Here is a 22,453-nt window from a genome sequence, read left to right as displayed (position 1 = left end):
AAACTGCCCCAACAAAGTCTGCTAAGAAAGTTTTAGGAACCGGCTTTAAATGATGTCTCTGGGAATGTACTACAACTCCCTACGTATCGCCCACATAGGGATCGTGAGGACAAGATTAGAACAACTACAGCAAGTGCGGAGGCATTCGATCAATCAATCTTCCCACGCTTCATACGTGAATGGAAGGGGAGAAACACAAAATAACTGGTACAAAGGTACGCAGCGTCTGCCATATACTTCGCTGTGGTTTGCAGAGTATAGATGTAAATGTGTTTCGTTGTGGCAGAATCTCCTCCTGAAATTGAAATCACCAACTTTGCCCTCTGAATGCGAAAATATTTTGTTGGTGTCATACATAGGGAGAAATGGTAATAAAATAAGTGAGATCAAAGTTCACACGGTCAGCTTTAAGAGTTCCTTTTCCCGCTCGCTGTTCGAGAGCGGAACGGAAGAGAAATAGTTCGAAGGTGGTTCGATACATCCCCTTAATTATGATTTCAAAATGGTTCAAATGGCTCTGAGCACTATGCGACTCAACTGCTGAGGTCATCAGTCGCCTAGAACTTAGAACTAATTAAACCTAACTAACCTAAGGACAGCACACAACACCCAGCCATCACGAGGCAGAGAAAATCCCTGACCCCGCCGGGAATCGAACCCGGGAACCCGGGCGTGGGAAGCGAGAACGCTACCGCACGACCACGAGATGCGGGCAATTATGATTTGCAAATTAATCATGTAGATGTAAATACGTATATGTCTTGAGGCACTGTAGGTCACAACGCGCAAACTACCTAGTGTTTGAGAATGAGAGCACTTACCCGACTTCCAAACAATTTTCTACATAATTTGAAACCCTCACAAAATTTTTGCTCTCTGAACCCCCCTCCCCCCCCCCCCCCCATTAAATGATGAAAGGAAAAAAAATTATCTCTTACTGCATTTTCTCTGTTCTTGCAGTACAACTTTAGCATCTGACATGACGTTGTAAATTATTACCTCTTTATTAATAACTCTACTCGCAATACATTTCAGGCACCATCCTCATACACCACTTAACGTACTTGGAAAATTTGATCACTGTACGAGACATGGTTCAGGAGATATGACTTCATAAACATTGAGATTCGTGGAAAACTAGCTTTTGCTTAAAACGGGGCGAAAATTGTCCAGACAATATTCATCCAATGTTTGATAATGAGAGCACTTAGTGACCTCCAACATATTTTAAACCTAGTTTCAAATCTTTCTGGACTTTTTCTCGCTTGCATGCTTAGAGTCAAACATTTAACATTCATTTGTAAAGCGAGCAGAAGTTAGAAGGTGTTTTATACATGGCAGTTCGCTTCTTTACAGAATCGTGGGTTCGCTAGTAACCTACTAACGCAACACAATTCCTGAACTGATCCAGCTTCCGTTGTCACTTAAATAACTCCTGGCTACAGAAAAGAAAAGAAAATAACTGAATGCCAACTATACTATGTACTGATAGCCTGCATATGCCAATTTGCACAACTATGTTCCAAGGACAAACGTTTTCGCGTACTGCGTGTGTAACAATAATAATAAAATTATTGCTGATACAGAAATAATTCAAAAGCTGACTACGAAATCAGGTCTCTTTTCTTTCCGTTTTTCACATTCTCAGTAATGCTATAGAAAAGAATTTATTGCAGTTGCTTCAGTACTTTAAAAAGATAAAAATTTGTTTCGTCGTTTTATGAGACGCAACGATTACACAATTTCTTGTACCTAACTTGGTTTAGAAGCAGATATAAACACTCCCAACATAACAGGAACTCTGTTTCACGAGTACACTATAACAGTTCGCGGTATTGCACATACTTTTTCACAGTACAGAATCTTTTTAATTTATCTAAAAAGCCTGATTATTTTACCGCACAATCCTTATTTATTTCCATGCAAAATTTTTTGCTGCGAAAATGTTTCTACTAGTGATAATTCTCCTTTTGAACGCTTCCGACGGGGATAAGCGGCAGTAGGCCTTAGGGACTTTGAAACAGACGATATTGGTAGATCCTGAGATTTACATTATAGCAACAACACAGTGGAGACTCACGTACTAGAGATATTTGCCATTTCATCAGTGGCATTGCTGTGCATACATACTAGCCATTCTATATATTCACGATTTAATCTCAGTTTATCAGCATCGATCTTAAGATGGCCACGTTGAAATTATTCACCATCGATGATTTGTCAAAACTGTGCGATAATGGAGATGGTCAGAGACAAGCAACGGGTGATCAGGTGCACTAAGACCTAATTCATCACGTCGATGTTGGACAACACAGAGTGGGTGGAAAGTAAATTCCTATTTTTAACATTTTTCCCTCCATAAGATATTGTAGGTTAAACCCAATTTTTTGCATCCATGTGGTTTACTGTGTACCATTACCTTTCTGTAAGTTACAACTCAGAGTGTGCTCCAGTGTTTTCTAGACATTGTTTTAAACGGGCAGGTACGTTTGTTATGACCTTCCTCAAGATCTCAGCAGGATCACTATCCATATGACCGTACGGATCTTAATCTCTAGCTCGCCAATAGTTTGTGGTTTTCTGCAATACACTTCTTCCTTAGTCCCTCCCCATGGAAAAGATATAGCTTGCGGTGGGATGTGGACTCCTCGCTGGCCATTCTGCGGGATCTCTAGCGTCCTATAAAGCTTCATCAGACCACTGTGCTACAGGCAAGGCGTAACGAGGGGAAGCTCCATCTTGCATGAATAAAGGTTCAGATGACTCGTCCCATTCAGAAATAGTATACCGTACAAATTGTTCTAACATTTCTAAATATTTTTCAGCGTCCATATTGTTTCTTGGCAGACAGGGTCCAGCAATTCGGGAAGAAGTTAATCCACATCACACTGTCACTTTCAGCTTGCCCTTCGTTTTCACAACGGTTATTTTGGGATCACCGTCCGCCCAATATTGACTACTGTGACGATTAACGAACCCCCCCCCCCTAGATGAAAAACAGCTACATTCCCCCATAGGATCTTTTCCAACAAATGTGGATGATCTTCATGGCATGCGAGCACCATTTCACAAAATTCAACACACCTATCGCAGTCATCTGTATATAACGTTTGGGCGTAATGAGGCTTCTGCGGTCTGTTGACTAACTCTTTGTGGAGAATGCCACTATCTCTTGAGATTGCCTTGTTGATTTTTAAGGGCTACGCTCGAACATCTCACTCACTGTGGCCATCTTTTCCTCTGATGCCGATATCGAGGGCCCACAGGATCTCTTAATGTACACGATACTTCGAGTAATCATTCATTTCTGTGTCAATTTTTAATTCTTTTGCATCCCGAACAACTTGCTTTCCATGTTGACCTCTTCAGCACTGTCGGACCTGAATTACCGACTGCAACACCAGTCCTGCTGAAATTTTAGCTCTCTCCTCAAAGCTTAAAGAGTTCTGGCATCTCTGTGGTTTCAAAGTAAAATCAAAAGCTTCACAGGCTCTGGAAAAAATATGAAACAAAATAGCATACTTTAGTCCATAAAACAAGATAACTATCATTACTCTCTATACTTAACGTCAATAGAAATTCAAAATTCAAAATAGGGAGTTACTTTCCGCCCATATTGTACACTGCCTTCTTACTGTCGAAGATCCAATACAGAACAATGTTCCTGGATATAAAATTTTAACTTTCGGAGATCGATATTCTGCGAATGATCGGTTACCCTCCACATATCAACAATATTGGCAATAAGTCCATTTGTGAATATCATCATCATTAATCGATTTAGTCACTGCTGAGTCTCATGACCTTATATCTCAAATGGCTGAATATTCGACTAGACGTCTCCATCCACAGCAAGCTTCAGCTCTTTTCAATGTAATGTGAAGAGAATAGACCGACGATCTTCTTTCCCTTGATCCAACAATCTACTTGCTGCTCTTTCTCGTGGTCTTCTCCTTTGATTTTGCCATGCAAGATGGTGTCTTCTAAATTATAGCCATCAGAGGGTGTTGATATAGGAAACAATTATTTAGGAAGGTGCTTCGCTGCCCTAATCTGTAACTCGGCGATTTTTTTACACAAGTTTCCTCCGTGTAAATATTAGATCGAAGGATCAGCTGAAATGAAATCGTAGCTCACAGACGAATGGCAGACCTGGGAAATATCCAAATGAAACTACTGCAAAAGTATAAAAAGACGTATGACGTAAAGGAAACGACATAATTTCAATTCTTGAGACCGACACGTTTAGTTTGACAAGTGTAGGACAGGTAGTCGCCCATGGCTTAATTGCAGGAACCAAACCAGGCTAGAAGATGCGGTGGGGAATGCCCGCAGAATGATGAAGAACGCTAGTAAATGCAACTAACACGAGTTTATTACCGGTAACGGACGGAAAACAGAAATATATTATAACAGTACAATTGTTCATAACAAGCTGAGAAAGGCCAGGGCTGAACTCATATCGCTGCCAAAAGCTCTTCTTTGTGTGATATTTCCATGGATATTGCAATGGATGGTGAGGTCACCACACCGGCATTTGTCTGAAGTAATTTAGGAGAACCACTAAATACCTAAATCAGGAAAGCTGGATATGAATTAGAGCCCCCATCTCCCCAAAAGGTCAGTCTCTAGTATTTTAAAAACAGCATTTCTACTGCAATTTTTTTTGTACGTTCTTACAAGGAAGTTATTTCATGATTAAGAAACTAGTGCTATACTGTTCATTCATTTCCCGATAATAATCGGTGTACACATTATATATACATTATGAAAGAATGTGCTAATGCTACGCTGTTTATTCTTTTCATAACACCAGTCATTGCATAAACCACACTCACTATCAGTTGATCTCAGTACCAACAAGATAATGTGTCGTATGTGTACCTACATACATATACTGCAAACCACTGCGAAATGCGTGGCGTAAGGTGCTTAGAATTGCACCACATATTAGGGTTTCTTCCCGTACCAGTCGTTTAAGGGCTGAGGGACAGCAACTTCCCATTTGTTTGCATGAAAAGGTAACGCATAATATTTTTCTGACCTCATTAGAAAGTGCTAATATCTGGGTGTTCTTGTGACGAAGGCAGCACTGGTAAAGTAAGACTGACACCTCTTACACTTTGGTAGTCATGTACACAAAACGACAGAATAGAGTAATGAGTTGTCTACTACTTATGGTCCGTCTGTAAACAGATGGGGCATTTCAGAAGATTTAGGAACCGTTTTGTGACACTTGTGCGCCTGGTTAGAAACGTTATGAAGGGTGTATAGTTAAGTTCTATATTTGATTGCAAAGACAGTGTGACTGAATCAGGGAGATATAAGATCAAATACTAATACTTAAATACAAGAAACGGCCAAGAAGTAAAGAAAAAACTTGATTAATCGAGACACGGAGACGAGGGGTGGGTACTGTCGTGAAAGACTTTACTTACGCTTTTAAAATACAGCGATATCGGAATATAATAATAATAATAATGATGAAACGAAAATTCAGATAAGAAGCGAAACTTTAAGTGAGAGAAATTTGAAAGAATGCTGGGAGAAACGCAATAAATAGAAAAGTCAGATTCTATTTAAAGATAGTATGAATCCAGGTGCAGGTTGTGTTGAACGACAGCGACAATAAAAATAATTTGATACATAGATGATATGATACAAGAGACCCAGTGAAAGTAGGTATTAATGGCTGAGAATCGTGCAAAAGACTCGCAGACGAGACAGAGGCCTGCAACAAAAGAAATCCGTTGTTATGACTAATTGCGGCATTAAAAAAATTTTGCCTAAGTTATACGGCTAGCATACAGAAATGTACGGAACTGAAATGTGACAAACGGAAAAATGAACAGTTCGAAGGTTGCGGTATGAAAGGATGATAAATTGAAATACAAATACAAGTTATGAACTTTGTTAGAAGGAGTTCGCCATCTGTCTGTGAAATCGTGTAGCATTCACAGCTTGGAAGCGTACTGTCGATGTCGAGAACGTTTGCGTGCATCCCTTTCTTGAAGAGTGTGAATAAAATTTGAGCCGTGCGGGATTAGCAGAGCGGTCTATGGGCGCTGCAGTCATGGACTGTGCGGCTGGTGCCGGCGGAGGTTCGAGTCCTCCCCCGGGCGTGGGTGTGTCTGTTTGTACTTAGGATAATTTAGGTTAAGTAGTGTGTAAGCTTAGGGACTGATGACCATAGCAGTTAAGTCCCATAAAAAAAATTTTAAAAATTGAAATTATCTAAAGCGGTGGTCGTCAAACTTTCTCGATAAAGAGCCAATACGGACACTGTGGTCGGCACCTCGGCGACATTATGTACCGATCTTGTTATTAATTGGTAGCCTACATAAATTTGTATGTTACGGGTTCCCAGCCGACTACCTATAGTATGGGCGCTAAAAGTTGGCCGCTGGAACCAAAGTACTGATCGTTAAAAGTCAGTACCACCCGGAACAGTTTCTGACGACTGTACTCGGTTTCAGATTAGTGCCACCCTCAGCGGCCTCAAAGTTGTGACATCATTATTGCCTGACGAAGTGTTGTGTTGGCTTTGTGAATGGATGATTGGTTGATTAATAACAGTAATTGTACTTATATTTAAGTACTTCATGCAACACGAGACACAATCACAAAGTTTTACTAAATGTTGGGAATTTCATTTTTCTTCTGCTCATTGTGACATATTACACCAGCCTTAACTTATTTCCATGTTCCTTGCTACAAATGTGAACAGCATTTGGAGATGATCGTCTCTGTAATGCGCATTCACGAATCCATATTGTTTCCATTTGAAATTTACACCATAGCAACTGATCGATTCGACTCATACACGCTCGTGAGTTGTCAACACTGGAAGACAAACGAAAAAACATTGTCCCTGCCATATCTAAACCCGCAGCTGGCGCACTGCTGACACATCTGCTCCTGAGGTAAGCGGCCAGCTTTACTTAGCTCATGGCCGAATTCACCGATGTCAGTTATAATTAAGCAAATCTTAAAATATGGCTGTCTCTGTATTTTTGTTCCTTAATGAGCAGGCAAACTGTGGCAGACGTTTCTAAATTCGGCGGCTGATTGCTAGCTGCATACTATTACACAAGCTGCATCAGAAAAGCTCAATGAATGATCTCTGACTGATCACCGTTAGCTAGAACACCCTTCTGATATTGGTTGTAAAGCTATTGAAAACTGTCCGGTAATTAATTTTGCGGAACCGCTCGAAGCACGATGGTAATCCGCAACGTGTGTGTGCTCAACTTATTCGCTCAAGGTGACGGTTATTTAACACTCTCCTTATTCTCCAGTTTTGGCGCTCCCAGTTTTCTTTTGGTTTTTTTTTCCTCTTAAATTAGCTCTGAAGGTCATACGCGTCGCAGACGTTGCGCGTCGTCCTGGTGCTCTGAGCATTTCCACAAGAAACGTTCGCTGACAGTTTCCAACATTTTTACAACCGATAACTGTCTTCTAGCTAACAGTGATTACTTTGAAGGCCAGTAAAGGTGTTTTGTTTGTAGCTCTTGTTACGGCGTAAACCGAAGCGCCGGCGCGCCAGTCGGGAACGACAGGGAAGAGGAGACTGTGAGAAGAAGTCAGCGAATCGCACGCTGATCGGACCTCCATCCAGGACGACAACGCGACAGCGGCGGGCCCTATGTGAAGAGGACATAAGCGTCACGACCGACTGGTGATGGCCCAGTTCAATAACAGCTTCAAGATTAGCAACTTGGAATACCTGCGTCAACTCTAGTCACTTCGTTTGTACACTCTATGTAGCTCAGACTGGGGATTGTTCATACTGAGGAAGATAGGTTATTTGTATGTCGCCATTTGCTTGCGACCCATCTGCGTAATTGCAAAAGTTAAGTATTATAATTTACTTTTTGTAATAAAACTCATTAATACGATTTGTTTGAATGTTTGTGTAGCGAACCGAATATGCAGGCTTCCTAGACACCACACCTCTTGTTTCTACATTTTCTGAGCTCATTCAGCGAACCTTTCAGCCGCACCTTCAACAATATGGCTGAGAACCGCGGGTCGCAGGAATTGTGTTTAGAGCCGCATGCGGCCCGCTGGCCTTACTTCGACGGCCACTGATCTAAAGGAATTCGTTTGTGGGCCTACAGTGTTGCAGAATCCTAATAAAATACGGCTGCTTCGTCAACATGGAACATGATGAACATGCTTAAAAAACATATTTGTTGGTTATGTTCCACAGGTTTTACAAATTGTAGTAATGACACAACATAGCAACTTAAGCTGTTGTTCAGTTCATTGTTTGTTGATGGATAATGGTCTTTCACCGAACCCAGACTCACAATAAAGAATAAACTGAACAAATCCTGAAGAGCCAAAGAAACTGGTACACCTGCCTAATATCGTGTAGGGCCCTCGCGAGCTCACAGTAGTGCCGCAGCACGACGTTGCATGGACTCGAGTAATGTCTGAAGTAGTGCTGGAGGGAACTGACATCATGAATCCTGAAGGGCTGTCCATAAATCCGTAAGAATATGAGGGGGTAGGAATAGCACGTTGAAAGACATCCCAGATATGTTCATGTCTGGGGAGTGGCCAGAGGAAGTGTTTCAACTCAGAAGAGCGTGCCTGGAGCCACTCTGTAGCAATTCTGGACGTGTGGAGTGTCGCATTGTCCTGCTGGAATTGTCCAAGTCCGTCGGGATTCACAATGGACACGAATGGATGCAGGTGATCAGACAGGATGCTTACGTACGTGTCGCCCGTCAGAGCCGTATCTAGAAGTATCAGGCGTCCCGTATCACTCCAACTGCACACGCCTCACACCATTACAGAGCCTCCACCAGCTTGAACAGTCCCTGCTGACCTGCAGGGTCCATGGATTCATGATGCTGTCTCTATACCCGTACACGTCTATCCGCTCGATACCATTTGAAACGAGACTCGCCCGACCAGGCAATAAGTTACCCGTCATCAACAGTCCTATGTCCATGTTGGCGCGCCCAGGCGAGGCGTAAAGCTTTGTGTCGTGCAGTCATCAAGGGTACACGAGTGGGTCGTCGGCTCCGTTTCGTTAAATGGTTCGCACGCTGACTCTTTTTGATGACCCAGAATTGAAATGCAGCAATTTGCGCAACAGTTGCACTTTCACCGGATTCCTGATATTCACAGTACACTCGTGAAATGGTCGTACGGGAAAATCCCCGCTTCATCGCTACCTCGGAGATGCTGTTCTCATCGCTCGTGCGCCGACTATAACGCCATGTTCAGACTCACTTAAATCTTGAAAAACTGCTATTGTAGCAGCAGTAACCGATCTACAACTGTGCCAGACACTTGTCTTATATAGGCGTCGCCGACCTGCCCGTTTACATAGCTCTGTATTTGAACACGCATATCTGTACCAGTTTCTTGGAGCCTTAGTGTGTGATTTCATTTCTGCAACCTCAAGAAAATGTGAATATAGTTCTTTAACTGATATGTATTCGTAGAAATTAAATAAAAATTATTTTTATAAAGTACACGAATTAAAATGTCTCTCTGGCTTCACAGAAGAGGCACAGCTCCACCCTAACTCTTATTTTTGTCTATAATATTCAATCTGGTAAGAAATACAGGACGAAGCAAAGCTGGAACTACAGGCGAAATTTACCTTTCATATAGCGTTGCCAGAAAAAAAACGTGATAGAATACGCTGACCTAAATAAAATTACTCCTGCATGTCTTCAAGAGGATTTGTGAATAAGTAACGAAAATTCGATAAGAGTAGCATTTGTAAACAATAAGATTATTAAAAATCAAAACAGAAACTTAAGGTGGATAACAGTAAACAACACAGAAAAGATTGTACTAGCGTTCGAACAATTCTTTGTGTAGTCAGGAGATGAATCAGAAAAAACAGATAGCAAATAACGAAAATAATTGCATTACGGAAATAATGCTAGAGGAGAAATTTGCCTTTTGAGGCATCAAAGAAGGAAAGGCGTGTGGAAATGGCGGTGTTCCAATCAAAATCATTATCGGTGGATGAAAGGTAGTTCAAAAATGTGTGAAATCTTATGGGACTTAATTGCTAAGGTCATCAGTCCCTAAGCTTACACACTACTTAACCTAAATTATCCTATGGACACACACACACACACACACACACACACACACACACACACACCCATGCCCGAGGGAGGACTCGAACCTCCGCCGGCACCAGCCGCACAGTCCATGACTGCAGCGCCCATAGACCGCTCGGCTAATCCCGCGCGGCGAAAGGTAGTACAAAAGCCACTTCATTTTTATTAAAATGTCCTTACAATACATTTAGAGGAGCGAAAGGTGATCTTCAGGTGTTTACGTCCATATCACCACTGTGTGTACAAAGCAGTTCTCGTCTGTTTTTGGATTACAAAACACAGTTTATGCATATGACACTTGTCTGCTTGCATATGTCCACATTTTTAATATCCATGCACTTTCAAAGTTGATAATGTGTTCTGCATTAACCATAAGTGAAATTCTCTTTTTGATTTAACTTCACAGGTTAACATAAAATCGTCCTTATCGATCTTCCTAAGGCCGGACAAATTTATCTCTTGTTATATCATGAATTAATCCATATTTTTCCACAACATTTGATATCGGAGATTCATATGTTTACTTTCAATGTAGCAAATGCCTGAAAACGGGTGCAGGACGCTCTATGTTTCACATACTTGGCTAATAATCTGCCAGATGAATGCAATACCACTACTTTGTACAACTGTCAACGTAATATTGTCCATCCTTTAGTTTTTATTACTATAAAATGGCTGTGTGCAGAAAGAATTACTGGAATGAGCCCGTATATTTTTGTAGGTGGAAAAGAATTAGTGTTTTGTAAAAAAGAGACGTAACTTAGTCTTGCATCAGTTGATTTTTGCATTCTTTGAAATTTACACACTTCCTTATACTTCCATGGTAGCAGCAACAGATTTATGAGTCAATGTGGGCCGATTGTGTGATGAGTTCAGCACTCTCAAGAAAGCTGACAACGTTTCACGTCCACCGTGACAGTGAGTTAGTTTTATCCTGGCGTATAGAATTAAAGGGCATTGCAATTCAGAAGCAGTTACATTAAAATCATTGTTTTGATAACTATGCATGGATATTTCATAAGGTTAACTGTTTAGCAATGTTGATGCTTTGACACTGTCGATAAACTACCGACGTCGGTCTGTAATAAGAAAATATTAGGGCAGATAATTTTGTGTCGCAAGATATTATTTTAATTCAAGGGCTCTGTATTCTTTCAGCCTGCGGAACTCACGATGTCACTCTACGTTAAGTTCGAGCAAGGAAATTTATTTTAAACGATCTTGGTGCTAACAAAAACGTTTTACTTCTAGTTCTTGCGCTAAAAAATAAACTGGTGAAGTTATATTTTACATTGACAGGTCACAGATAACAAACATTGTCTGCAAAATAATACTAAATCTTGTGACACAGACGTCGGACTCTTACTTACGCAGAAATGAGCGATGCAATAAGTTCTTGTTTCGAAAGCGTGCCGCCGCTCAGTCAGCATGCTATGTGGCAGGTAATTGGTGTGACGTCACACGTTAGTTCTCCCCGAGTGCCGCAGAGCGCGCTGCAGTTCTAAAATGGCGGTTGTGTGGTGTATCTGGTGAAAGTTCTTCCAAGGTTTTTTAGTTCATTAGTGGTGAGAGAAGCTGACGGAGCGCACGCACACGCAGCCACGTACTTTGGTCACTTTAGAGCATCTTTAAAGGCCAAAGATGATCTGATACGTGTTTGTTTTGGTGTACAATGGTGATAAATAGTTCGCTCCTAGTGAATGGAGAAGTGACAACTCGTTCGAAATTTTTACTGACCAGAAGCACAACTGCCGCAAAGTCAATGAATAATTTTATTTTACTGTATTGTCGTGACTTGGTTACTTAAGGCCGCTGTCTGGCAGTTACTGTTTTCAGTCGTGAACATGTGATGTTACCGGTGAGTGTAAACACTGGTGTGCAGACATGACATTAACAGCAGAAATTCTACCGTTATTTGTTATGTACACAGAGAAATATTTACGTACAGCGTGCTTTCTGAAATGTATGCATAGTTTTGGAGCGCTAAGTTCGTACTGCCTTATAACGTAAAGTGAGAAAACGCAATCAACATTGTAAACCAGTGACTTGTGTATGAGCTTTAATAATGTTAGGACAGCCAAATAGCCGAGGTAGTGATAGCGGTTACTGTGAACTTCAACCGGCGAGTGAAAGACATTTTCAGATATGTGATACAGATCTAATTCCGCCCTTGCATCCGGCAGGGGTGGCAAAGGAAGATGTGGAAGGGAACAGTGGGACGACAAAAAATAATCGGATGACTGGATCATCATGTCAAGCTTTAAGGCATGCTGTATCTGCTCTGAACAGACTGGACGACTTCACTTGTGAGAAAATAGGATCTGGATTCTTTTCGGAAGTCTTCAAGGTAAGTGTGTGTTGCTTGTATACTAATTAAACACCGAAGATTATCTTTCCTAAGTTTGCTTATCTGTAGGTCTACAACAAATTGTTACGTGTTATTCTTAGTAAAATGTATAACGTAAAAAGAATTGTTGATTGGAGACTAGCAAATAAATAGCTCTTTGAGCAATATACATAAATAATAGCTGATAGGTTCTGGAGAAACACTATATCTGTAGTGGTTAAAATTTGAAGAAATGCATCAACATGACAAACGAAGGGCCCTTCAGTCAGCATTTTATTCGGTCAGTCAACCTTGTTAGGAACGTTAAATTATGTATGATATTGTTACTTGCACACACCATATTATTTTAGGCTGTAGCGTTTATGGTAAAGATAGAAAAATAAATATCAAGTACATGTTGTTGTAAAGCTGGAATTAAATCAGGATACTTCTGTCATATCGTCTAATCTAGACTTAATTTCATATGTATGCATATATTGGCATGAAGTAGGACGTTTGCATAAAAGCTTTTTTTACCTCTTCTGAAGACAGTTGACCGTGGTTTGCATTGCATCTCGGTTTAAACATTTTGCACTAAATGTTTTTTTTTTCAGGTTAAAATGTCACACAAACCAGTCGTTATTGACAAACATGTTAGGATTCATACTCCTGTGACACGCAGAAATAAAGATTACTGGAACGAAATGAAAAGAGTCCATGTCCATCACTGCTGGCACATAATCTCTTGCTGACCTTGAATAGAAGTATCAAGTCTGTCCAAGATTCAAAATGCCCTTCAGGAAGCTTAGTATACACAAACGAAGGTGAATCTTGTGTTACATCTGTAACAATGAAGTGTCTGTGTGACATAACGTGTAGGTGTCGAAAAACAGTGGACTGCTGCCTTTGTGCATTATGTATAAAATTCATTGTCGAAATTACTTTGCACAAATATATAGGAGTTAACAACTGAACAAGTATTCGTTTGTTTATGCGAATGTGCGTATATCCAGGACATTTTATCTTATGGTTTAATGCAAAGTTGCAGAATCTGCATCTTCGTCTGAAACTTGTGATGAATAGATACACAAGAAGTGATAACAATTCTCATTGTGGTGAAACGGCTGGAATGGAACGGAAAGCTCCTCATTAATTACTATTTCGAATAGTTATATCATTTTCTTTGATCGCGATATTGTACCGAGACATTATAACAATTTCCACACCGGTATGCCATGGTTTTGCTGGGTACTCCCATTCAGAACGCCAACCCACCGGTTATTTTATCTCCTTTCTTTACCCATATACAGTAAGTACTGTTCTTTCGATTAGACGAATATGGCAGTTTTTATATTTTTTTGTTTTGTTTAAAGGTTAGGAAGTTACTCCCATGATCTTCATCGCTTGGAGTGGCAAATCCGTATTGCTAACATTGTAAAGGATATTTGTAGCAATGGTCCCTCAGAAACATACCAAAGTAGGTGAAGATAGCATAAAAACCTTGTTAGATGTGACAATCAGTTATTACGCCACATTTAGCTCTGGTTATTTATGTTGCTGTTTTGAAAACAGGAATCGAGTTTTGAAATTTGAATTTGTAGTGCTGTTACACTGTCCAGCTGTATAATTGTATGTGTAAGTATATGGATTGTTGGCCGTATTATGCCATTCTAGTACCGGAGTAACACCTTGCACATGTATAGCTCTGCTACTTTGATACCTACGAACATTACAAGTGCGTATGTATTAGCGTCACTGTGCTTTTGACTAACCGTTGTTTGAGCGGAGAAGAGCATTGCCCGTGGCCTCTGATGCTTAGCGGCATATATTGACTTTTCACGTCGTTTCCATAACCGCTTTTGCTATATGAATCTTAGATTGAGTGGGTGAACCAGTTTGTAATGCTTGTGAATATGGAGTAGCAAAAGCAGAATCGACATTCTTGTTTCTCTAGAGTTACAGATTGATGATGAAACTTGCTTTGGTTCAAGTTGAAATGCAACAACGAAGATGAACTTGAAAGGGGATGGACCAGCTGATGTACGCTTGGTAGTAAAAAAGCAGACAACAGAATCGACAGGAAGCGCTCTTTCTCTGATCGGCATGGATTAGCAATCAACACACGCCCTCTGGATGCTGTGTTGTGCGAGACAATGCCTTGACGTAGGTGGAGAGCCGTCGCTTAGCCGAATCCCGTTACGTTGAATTGTGTAGGCATTCTGTTGTCAAAACGTGTCTGTAGTGTTTCATTCAACAATGGCTCAAATGGCTCTGAGCACTATGGGACTTAACATCTATGGTCATCAGTCGCCTAGAACTTAGAACTACTTAAACCTAACTAACCTAAGGATAGCACACAACACCCCAGCCACCACGAGGCAGAGAAAATCCCTGACCCCGCCGGGAATCGAACCCGGGCGTGGGAAGCGAGAACGCTACCGCACGACCACGAGATGCGGGCTTTCATTCAACAGTTGTGCAGTATTGTGGCGGTGTATCTTGCACCGGGTAGAACGTACGAAGGGCACATACCGGGAATTAAAGTTTAACTGTACAGTGATTAAATTGATAGCTGGATAACAAGAACATAAGTGTGTTCTGCGTTCGTTTTGATTTGTAAAAGACTAATCCTTTGAATTTCTGTCTGCTTCCAAAAGATTTCGATAAAGCATGATTCTTTTTCGTGAACTCGTAACATTTATCAGACGGAATAGGAGCAAATGTGACCAAATTCTTCGCACAGCCATCTAAAATTAAATCAGACTGGAGACCACTACCCTCTACTGAACTGCATCACCTACACTTTCGTCACTCACACATAGAAGGATACTCCCAAAACGAAATAGCTGTCATTGTTTGCACTTAGAATGAGTTGATTACAGGCACTAGGGGAAACTTATATAAACTTCCTAAAAACTTATTATTACCATAGCCTATGTGTTTAATCGGCGAAGTGCATAGTTAATGGTAAGGCTAGAGAGTGATGGTGCCAATGAATGTGAGTGCGAAATTAACCATGTGGTTAACAGACTGATGTGTAGCGTAGCTTGATGCCTGCTTTCCCACCACATTTAACGCAGTTTGTACCCATGATAACGATAACTGAAATGTTTGTTGAGAATACATGTAATAGAAAAGTTTGATTATTTTTTTCTGTGTATTATTTACATATCCTGTATGTTGTACATGCAGGGTGTTCCTGGAGGAATGATCAGTATGCAGGGATATGACAGGAACGATCATTCGAAACAAAAAAGTCTAGTAAACATCGGCTCTAAAATGGATACATTGAGAGCTATGAGCAGTTGCTTCAGAAGAAGAGGCATTTCACACAGCGATGAGGAACAAGTCCTGTTCATGGTTCCGAAGGTGTGCACTTTAGAGCCCTTGTTTACTAGGTATATTTTGGTCCATGCTACCTCCTCCAAAAGTATGGAAGCCAAACAGCTTGCAGTGCAACATATGTGTTTCACTGTATCGAAGATGTAGTGCTCATAGTTGTTAAAGTATGCAAATGTTTCGAATATTCGTTCGTGTCATATCCCTGAACACTGACCGTTCCATTTAGGACACTTTGTATTCTACGAAAAACACCACGGCTGGGTGGGGAGGAGGGGCAGTAGAGGGCAGAGCGTAACTTTTCAATTGGTAATGACAGTTTGCTTCCGTTAGATACTGGATTGTTGATAGTTTTTGGACCGTCTATTAATTGCAATACTTCGCCTTCCGTTTGCTGTAGAAAACTACTTACTTCAGGCGCCGTTACTGTCTAGCCTCACTGAACTGCGTGAATGCTACAGGCGCTGTCCCTCTAAAACGCACGTTGAACAGTTTAGATATACCCAACAGCTTATATGATGAAGCTGCGTTAATCCATTCGGAATGACATCACCAGCTTTTGGATGTTGAACTCGATTCGAGACAAAATATACCGTAAATAATAAATGAGATGCGTGAACAGAAGCGTCAGGTTACCATGATCTTGTTCTGCCATTCGCGAAATTGTGTATGTTCAGTTTTCTAACGCAGCTTAGATAAATTCATTGTAAGATTTGCAGAGATTGTGTTGACAACGTTATAGGAGAATACGCCGCAACGTTATAGGAGAATACATCGCGAGTAAATGTGTTAGTTTCACGGTGTTTCTGTTTTGGAGGCTGTGTAATTTATTTCGGATAAATTTTTTTTTTTTTTTTTTTTTTTTTTGCATATTTCTTATTACCCGCCATGCTAGATATGTCAAGTGTGCATATATAATTCTTAATTCATCTAGAAATAGTGCCACACATAAAAACTTATACCGTTCTGTATGTATGCACAGAGAGATCGTAATTAATAACGGTAGCTACATTGGAGAACATCCTCATTTTTAAGGGTGAAAACGCGATGCTGTTTGTTTACATTGCAAGTCGGCGTAACAAACAGACTGTCAGATGGGCACCGAATTGTCGACAAACACAGTAATATACTGAACAGAATCAAACTATTATGGTGTCCAGTTTCGTTTAGTTTAGCCGAATAGCAAAATATGATACTAAAATGTAGTACATGTTATATGTCCTCTCTAAGAACAATATTAAACTCACAATAATAAGTTTCAGTTGCTTTCATCTTATTACTGTCAAAAAAATGGTTCTAGTGACTGAGCACTATGGGACTTAACATCTGAGGTCATCAGCCCCCTAGAACTTAGAACTACTTAAACCTAACTAACCTAAGGACATCACACACATCCATGCCCAAGGCAGGATTCGAACCTGCGACCGTAGCGGTGGCGCTGTTCCAGACTGAAGCGCCTAGAACCGCTTGGCCACAGCGGCCGGATATTACTGTCAATTCCTGACAAAACTTCTCAAGTAGTGTAGCAGGGTCTTGAACAAGATATATTTTAGCCGTTGTCTTTTTGGAATGATAACACCTGTGAGATGCATTAGAGGCGGAAAGAGGTGAAAAATGACCGAAATATCTCATACTTCCGTATGAGTATTTATATTATTAAAGGACAAGTCACAGGACAGCGCTTTCTTGGTTGGGCGCTGGGCATCGTGCGGTTTGACTGAATTGCGTCACTTTATAACTAGATAACAAGCGAAATCAGTTCACCCACACATCCTCTCTTGTGTGAGTGTCATAGAGTGGACGATAAGTTACGCGTGTGGATAGTGAAATCTTCCATCTGTATTATCCTCTCTTGTGTGAGTGTCATAGAGTGGACGATAAGTTACGCGTGTGGATAGTGAAATCTTCCATCTGTATTGTAGCATCGTGACAGTTGAGACCCCATATTCACACGCCCCTGAGATCAGTTAAGACAAATTTCTTTGTAAGAAGATCCATAGCAATAGTTTGCTTTTTTTTCCTCTCAGGAGGGTCACTCAGCGCCTAAGCAATACGTATATGCATGTTGCGTATACTGAAGACAGTGGCGCAAAGGTAGAACTGAATGCATAGCGGTTGGCTGCTTCTAGAGAAGGAACTTTGGCTGCTTCTAGAGAAGGAACTAAGATTTTGAGACCTATCCGTATGCAGTAGTCCTGTCTGAGAGCCAGATGAATACCCTACACGCCCACGCTACATTAGATCTACCGCTAATTACATTGGCGAAAGTCAGATTTTTGTTTGTACAATGCGGCTTTATGTCGTATCCAAAAGGCGGTAGTATAGTAACTAATGACATCTTTGTCCCCCGAACTAGTAAACCGCAACATACTGATTAAGATATGCTTTTTTGTGGTCTTCAGTAAATTACCCCAGGGTAATATGGACACGTTTCATTAACGATGGCACAGCGTATTTAAATCTGCGCCCATTTTCTACAAGCCACTGTTTAGTGCCGTACCAGTTCGAAACATTAATGTGTTAGCGATTTGTGTGCCAAACCGGGATTGGAAACCGAATGCACTAGCCATTTACACACAGTATTCTATCCATCGAACACCCGAGGTCACCTAACGAATGGATTCAAAGCTTCGCCTTGATGTATTTCTCCCCGTTCCCGAGGAACCGTTTTGAAGATGCAGAGAGGCGCAGTGACAAACTGAAGCTGTTGGTAACTTTCTAAAGTGTTACCGTATGCCTATATGCCCAGCATGCGAAAGAGAGTTGTTACGGTTCGAGCCCTGGCCCAGGATTTGAAATTCCAAGAATATACTCGTAGGTGTTGCTAGGTGGTAAAGTGCCAGATTATGGCCTCCGGTCCCAGGTCGGAAGGTGCACCGTGGTTCGGAGTGAACTTTAACCTGTTGGTGCTCTACGTCAGTTCAAAGGGAAGTGCATATTACTTCCGACAGTTAAGCACTTTTGTGTTCAGATAAACACTTTTTTGTTCAAACAAACCATCGCGTTGTTTCATCTTACTTTATATAGCGTTAGAGTAAAAGAAGTTTGTCTTAATGACCGGTATTAGTCTTGGCCTATATTGATGAATCCGGCGTACAACATGCGAATGCCGGAATAATTCGTTGGAAATACCGCGATCCGGTTTCCTTGTCTACCTATGACCAGGCCAAACTTGTATTTCATCTTCAGTGACTCGACGTCAACGAGTTTCTAAAGCCCAGTGTGTTAACATGCCTCCCTGTTATCTTTAATTTGGATCTTACTATATTTACACGTTAGAACAGTCGAAGGTATCAGAAATTCATAAGGCTCTAGCGATGCATCTCGAAATACCAGTGGTAATCTGTATTCTGAGGAAAGGTAACTTTTACAGTTCTGCAAATACGATCTGTACGGCAGTGGAGTATTTAGCCCTGCATATTTGACCAGCTCAGCTGGAGAAAACTTGCCACTGTCAACGCAACGTGAGATCTCGAAAAGAAAAGTACAGTGACCACAGAGAATCAGGCACACGTGCTATCGTCCGAACTCTGGCTTGACCACGTGAAGGAATGTAACCGAAAGTCCGTTGCTTGGCGTGTGTCCACCGGTCGGCGTAGTATGCGGTGCAGAGCGTGACATTGGCTCCCGTCGACTGAGGGACGGCCCGACTCTCTCGCCCACCTTTAGCCCCAATCCTCTGCTTAACTCTCACCTGTCACGGTATCCCTGGAGGCCGGCCGTTCTTGTCCCAGCTATTACTTGTTATACACGAATTCAGGGTCTTACCGACTTATGTTCCCGCTTCGCTTAGTACGTTCGTAAAACGTGGGAGCATCACTAATCTGGTTTTGTGTTTTCATTATTTACTGATTTTGTTTTGTTTTGTTCCTTTTATTTGCCGATTATCTTCGTCAAAACGAGTTTCGTAAATTTGATGTGGGAACCGAAGAGACCGGATTTTTACTTCAGTGATCTTTTCCTCTTACAACACTGGCAGGTTAAGGCAGTTCACACGTCGTAGGAGAGCAGGGGCATACCACATCCAGCAGGACCACGCCCAGTAAGGCACTGTAGTGGTCAAGTGGACTTTCGGGTGGAGGACAGCTTTATTTAGTACGATGCGCAAGATCACTCTCATGTCTGTTGTATACTCGGACAATGAGTCAGTTTCTCTGTCATGCGCGAAGTTCCTGATAGTCCTTCCCCGTCTCGTCTGGTAGTCAAAAACAGTGAATGACGCAGTGTGACTAATACTTCCGCGTACAGCAACCAGAGCATGGTCGTTATTATTGTTGTTGTCAAACATATGTTCTATTGTACACTGACGGAAAAACAACACAAAATAGGAGTTGTGCCCGATAAGCGGAAGTTCGTAGGTGTGTTTCTACATCAGAAAGATGACGTCTGTTCAAATTTCGCCCGCATAGCGTAAGAATGGCGCAGGTAGCGCCACTATCAGGATGCAAATCAGATTGCTATAAATACGCGATGTGATGATCGTGAGCATCAGTTACCGTTGAAATTATAGGTAGAGAGTTTATGTTAGTCAAGGGTGCCATTAGGATTACAAAGACACCCATAACCAACAGCTTGCTGAGTTCGGACGAGGTAATGTAATACAGGGCGTTTCAAAAAGAAAGAGCAGATTTCAAACATTTATTTCTCAAAAACTACAAATGATAGAAACACAATTCCAACGGTCCTTCACTCAATGAGTACCAAATGTTACACAACAAATATCAAAACTGTACCTCAATATGAGCACCATTTGTTACACGACAAATATCAAACCGGTATCTCATTTCTTGCCACACACGACGCAACTGGTCTTTAGTTACCGAATTCACGGCCGCAACAATTCGATGTCGTACCTCTTGAAGAGTAGCGGGCATAGGTGGGACATAAACACAGTCCTTTATGTACCCCCACAAATAAAAATCGCAGGGAGTAAGGTCTGGTGACCTGGGAGGCCACAGACGATGACATTGATCTTGTGCTCCTGCTCTTCCAATCCACCGTCCTGGAATGGTGTTATTTAGGTACCGTCGTACAGGTTCAGAGAAGTGTGGTGGGGCGCCATCTTGCATGAAGATGAAGTGATTTGAATCTTCCTGAAGTTGAGGAAATAGCCAGTTTTCTAACATGTCCAGGTAAATGGTTCCTGTGATAGTTTTCTCCATGAAAAAGAAAGGTCCATAAACTTTGTTTACCGAAATTGCACAAAAGACGTTAACCTTTGGTGAGTCTCTTTCATGTTGAATAACGTCCCTCGGAGTTTCACTCGCCCAAATTCGTACGTTATGCCGATTAACTTTACCAGAAATGTGAAACGTTGATTCATCTGAAAAAATTAATCGTTCGGCAAAATTGTCCTCTTCCATGTCCTGTAGAATTGCAGTTGAAAATTCGAACCTTTTGTTGTGGTCGTCAGGACGCAATGCTTGCAATAACTGCAGTTTGTACGGCTTCATGTGCAGACGCTTACTCAGAACGCGCCATACCGTTGTTTTAGACATGTTTAGTTCGTGACTTGCCCGTGTCGTGGATTTTCTAGGGCTCCTTTCGTAAGCTGCACGGACACGCTCGACATTTTCATCCGATGTGCGTGGACGACCCGTGCTTTTTCGCTTGCAGATGCAACCATCTTCTACGAATCTGTGATGCCACTCATAAATTTGCTTATGACGAGGCGACTGTTTGTTGAATTGACGGCGGAATGCACGTTGCACACCAACAATGGACTCTAACTTTGCAAATTGCAGCACACAAAATGATCGTTCCTGTGGTGTCGTCGCCATTTTCCTACAAACAAACGCCAGCGCCACTGCGGATTTGCATGGAACTTCTGCGCGGACCATTGAAAAACTTTGAACCTTTCTCTGACAAGAAACGTTTGAATTGTGTTTCTATCATTTGTAGTTTTTGAGAAATAAATGTTTGAAATCTGCTCTTTCTTTTTGAAACGCCCTGTAGAACTGCGAAAAGATAAATGTTCCTTCCACAATAGTGCAAAAACACTTGTAGCCACTGTACATGATCGCTGGCAGCGGTGGCCACGGGAAGGTACGGTCTCAAAAAGACAGGGCTCCAGACAGCCATCTGGCACTACAAGAGGGAAGACTATCTTATTCGGCGTATGACTGGCGCATCGTATTTCGTCTGTAACATCAGTTCGAGCAGCAGTTGGCATCACAGTGACACATGGAACTGTTAAAAATAGGTTACTTCAAGAAATGCTCATAGCCGGACGCCCTGTAGCGTGCATTTCATTGTCCACATACAACTACAGCTGCGACTTCAGTGGTGTCAAACGAGGGCTCATTGCAGGGCGGAGTGGAGGTCTGTTGAGTATTCTGATGAAAGCCAGTTCTGCCTCGGTGATAGTGATGGCCGCGTGTGGGTTTGGAGGAAACCAGGTGAACGCCTCCAACCAACCTGTCTGGGACCTAGACACACTGGACATACATCTGGTATTTTTGTCTGAGGATCGATTTCGTATGACAGCAAGAGTAGTCTTGCACTGGTTATCCCAAGCACTCTGACTGCAAATTTGTACGTCAGGTTGGTGATTCGACCTGTTGTACTGTCATTCATGATCCGTATTCCAGGGGCGTTTTCCAATAGCATAACGCTCGCCCACATACCACTGTTGTAACCCAACATGCTCTACAGGGTGTCGACATGTTGACTTGGCGTGCACGATCAGCAT

General features: G+C 41.6%; 1 protein-coding gene across 1 annotated transcript in view; it reads left to right on the top strand.

Moving 5' to 3' along the window:
* The first annotated feature begins 11,611 nt into the window (after positions 1–11,611).
* Positions 11,612–22,453, top strand: part of LOC124604397 — a 276,626-nt gene continuing 265,784 nt past the window's right edge. The window contains exon 1 of the mRNA XM_047136475.1: positions 11,612–12,444. Coding sequence (XP_046992431.1) covers positions 12,163–12,444 — 282 coding nt within the window. The 5' untranslated portion in view covers positions 11,612–12,162. The remainder of the gene's footprint in view (positions 12,445–22,453) is intronic.

This window comes from Schistocerca americana, chromosome 1, assembly GCF_021461395.2.
Source record: "Schistocerca americana isolate TAMUIC-IGC-003095 chromosome 1, iqSchAmer2.1, whole genome shotgun sequence".
Taxonomy (NCBI): domain Eukaryota; kingdom Metazoa; phylum Arthropoda; class Insecta; order Orthoptera; family Acrididae; genus Schistocerca; species Schistocerca americana.
This window is presented reverse-complemented; position numbering and strand designations above follow the sequence as displayed.